This window comes from Sinocyclocheilus anshuiensis, unplaced genomic scaffold (assembly GCF_001515605.1).
Source record: "Sinocyclocheilus anshuiensis isolate Anshui unplaced genomic scaffold, SAMN03320099.WGS_v1.1 scaffold628, whole genome shotgun sequence".
NCBI classification, from domain to species: domain Eukaryota; kingdom Metazoa; phylum Chordata; class Actinopteri; order Cypriniformes; family Cyprinidae; genus Sinocyclocheilus; species Sinocyclocheilus anshuiensis.
In genome coordinates, this window is record NW_015555750.1 from 1,149,852 (window position 1) to 1,153,140 (window position 3,289).

Sequence of the window (3,289 nt, forward strand, 5' to 3'; positions counted from 1 at the left end):
TTTTGTGTTTGGATGTGTTTTGTGTATTTGCAGCACATTTCTGTATTTGGTTGTGTTGCGAGTATTTGCAGCACATGTGTTGTCAAACTGAAGAAGATGTTTTCTTAATTTGCTTTTTCTATTTGCATGTGTTGTCTTAAATTGCAGCGCGCTGAGCTCTCTCGGCCACCATATAAAATAGAAAACAGTTATTTTAAATTGTATATGTATATATATATATATATATATATATATATATGTGTATAAAAGTATATATGTGTGCACTAATAATATCATGACTGTTTGTGCAGATGGAACTGTCGTTCTGAGCACCTGCCCCGCAAAGCCTTTGATGCTAGGGGGCGCACAGGGTCACTAGATGAGCTGGAAGAGTTTGCTATGTCATACGGCCCACACGGTCATCGGAGAGGTGACTTTCGTGGACCTCAGCGAGACTTTGAAATGGGTCCAAGGTCGCGGGACCATCCCACATCTTACCGAGACGGGCCACGGTATTCTCGAGGTGATGATGACAATGACGACTGGCGCCGTCGAGGCTCACCACCTTCCCCGCCAAAAAGGCGCAACACTGCCGACAGCGAGCGTTACCTCGCTCGACAGAGGTCTTATGACGATACCTACCTGAACACTCTGCTGGAGCGCAAGGCTAGGGGCCACGGAGAGCGAGGGGGGAGGGTTGATGATGACAGTGACACACCTTCAAAAGGCAGTTCCAAGAAGAGCAGTGACTGTTACAACAGCAGGTCACCTAGCCACCGCCCCGAGGAGGAGGATCCTTTACCTCCGTACTCTGAGAGGGAAGCGGAGAGGTTTAGAACTGAAGAGCATATAGGGAGGGAACGGTACAGGACTGCTGATCCTGCCATGCGGCCTTTTTCATACACACGTCCGGCCCATGGACTGTCCCATACATTACAGGAGCGCAGGGAGGACAGGGACAAATCCAGGAAACTGGTGAGTTACTTATAATCATCTGCCCTGGTTTCTGTACATTGAAGGGTGGAACAAACTTCCTTCAAGCCTAAAAAGAAGAGCCGATTCAGATTCCATTAATATGAAATGTAAAGTCTCAAATGTTAAAGAGCACAAATAAGTGTTCTATCCTTCAAATCAAGCAGTATCTTGTCAAAAAAAAAAAACATCTCAGCTCACCATCTATGTATATTTACATAGTCATCAAGTAATTTCAGACATAATGCTCTTCTCAGACCTGTGGTCTTTTGGGTTATGTAAGGTCAAATCCAGCTTGCAACATCTCTCAATCCCATTTCCTGTGATAAATGTGGCATATGGGGTAACAATAATTTTTTTAAATAAAACTTGTTGTTATAGCTTCAAAAATTAGGGAGCTACTGGACGGGTAAAATTATGATGTTTATTTTGAAGTTACCTGATTTTAAACGTTTTATATGTTAGATTGAATTTCCTTTTTCCTTCTCAGACTTACCTTTCAAAAGTTTGGGGTCAGTACTATTTTTTTTTTATAAATTAATATATTTATTAAGCAAGTATGCATTAAATTGGTGTAAAGTTACAGTAAAAACATTTATTATGTTGCAAAATATTTCTATTTCAAATAAATGCTGTTCTTTTGAACTCTCAAATTATCAAAGAAAAAAATCCTGAACAATTTTCATAAATATTAGGCAGCACAACTTTGTTAACACTGAAGACTGGAGTAACGGTTCCTGAAAATTCATCTTTGCCATCACTGGAATTAATTGCTTTTTAAAATATATAGAAAAGTATTTCACAATATTAATGTTTTTATGGTCTTTTTGATCAAATAAATGCAGCCTTGGTGAGTATAAGATCTTACTGACCCCAAACTTTTGAACGGCAGTGTATATAATAATGAAATATAGAAATAAACTCAAAGTTTTCTAAAATTGTGACATTTTCTCTCAAAATTATGATTTTACATCTCACAGTGTGTCTGTTGTCCTTATTTTATCTCAAAATTAAATTTTTAAAATATTTTTTCAACTCTGAGGATCTATTGTCAGCCTATATTTTATTTTATACTTGTCATTTGTTTTCCAAAGAGGGACTCAAAGAAATCTGAATATGAAATTATTTTAACTGTACAGCGTGTCGTTTTTTTGTATGCTGAAATGTAAATTGTATTCTTTACAAGAATGTATGTAAATGAAAGTCCGCTTTGAATGATCAAAACGGTTGATTTCTCAGGCAGGTTTTATGTATTTTTGTTCTGTTTTCCTGATTGTATCATAAAAGGCATCACTAACTCTAATGGGCTCACAGTACAGCATTACACTGGCACACTAACAACGCATCATGCTAACGGGTGTCTAATGTGTGGCTCTTGGTGTTTTTTTAACAGACCACTCATCTAAGCAGAGACTCACTAATTGTGTGACGTCGTCAGACTGAGCTGACATCATACTAATAACATCACCATCCAGCTGAAGAGAAATGCCCCAGACACTAAGTATCAATCTGTCAGAAAGACACATTTTATGCAGGATCACACATACATGAAGAGCTTGGGAACTTTTGCTGGTCAAGGGCAGGAACATAGTGTGTGTGTGTGTTTGTTTTTATTTTCTGTATTGATAATAATGTCAAAAAAACTATTTTCGTAATTAGTCCTCAGACTACCGCTGCACTAAAAATATCTTAGAAAGGACTTTAAATTGTTCAAATGATATTCAAGTGCTTTAAACATTCCTTGGTATTTTGTATATCTTTAGTACTGTAATGGGACGCTGTCTCTGATATTTCAATATTGCCATTGCCTTTGTTTGCACTGTACTGTACATTTGTGTCAGTGTTAATCAGTTGGCTCTCGAGGGAAGCATGAATGATTGTGCTTTTGATAATGTGCCATTTATTTGTATTTCACTGTTTTAAAATAATGACTTTGATATTAACACTTGCTGTCTGTTTTTTTTTTTTCTGATAACCTTAGTGTATTCATGATAAAAATATATCCCTGTTCTTTATCATCAATATCAGGGCATGAACACTTGCTTCTTTTGGTCTTGCTTCAACATAAGAAAACAAATACAGTAAGGCATTTTTTAGCCATACAGAATCTTGGCCATGCAGGAAACTGGACAGGACACAGAAAAGGAAAGGATGATTCTTTCCAGGATGAGATTACAATAGCAGGAAACAATCTGATACAAGCCCTCACAGGTGTTTAGTGCTTTATGTTTAGATCTCTGTATCTGCTGCTTTCTTTCACATTGTGCCATAGTTGATAGTTAATAGTTACATTTATTATTAACGATTAATAAAACATCCTTTCCCGCCAATAGGATGT

General features: G+C 37.2%; 1 protein-coding gene across 3 annotated transcripts in view; it reads left to right on the forward strand.

Annotated features, from left to right (window-relative positions):
- Nucleotides 1-2,864, forward strand: part of LOC107673718 (immunoglobulin-like domain-containing receptor 2) — an 18,511-nt gene extending 15,647 nt beyond the window's left edge. For all 3 annotated transcript variants that reach the window (XM_016467456.1, XM_016467457.1, XM_016467458.1), the window contains 2 exons: nucleotides 291-954; nucleotides 2,345-2,864. In XM_016467456.1, coding sequence (XP_016322942.1) covers nucleotides 291-954; nucleotides 2,345-2,380 — 700 coding nt within the window. In that variant the 3' untranslated portion in view covers nucleotides 2,381-2,864. The remainder of the gene's footprint in view (nucleotides 1-290; nucleotides 955-2,344) is intronic.
- Nucleotides 2,865-3,289: the final 425 nt, after the last annotated feature.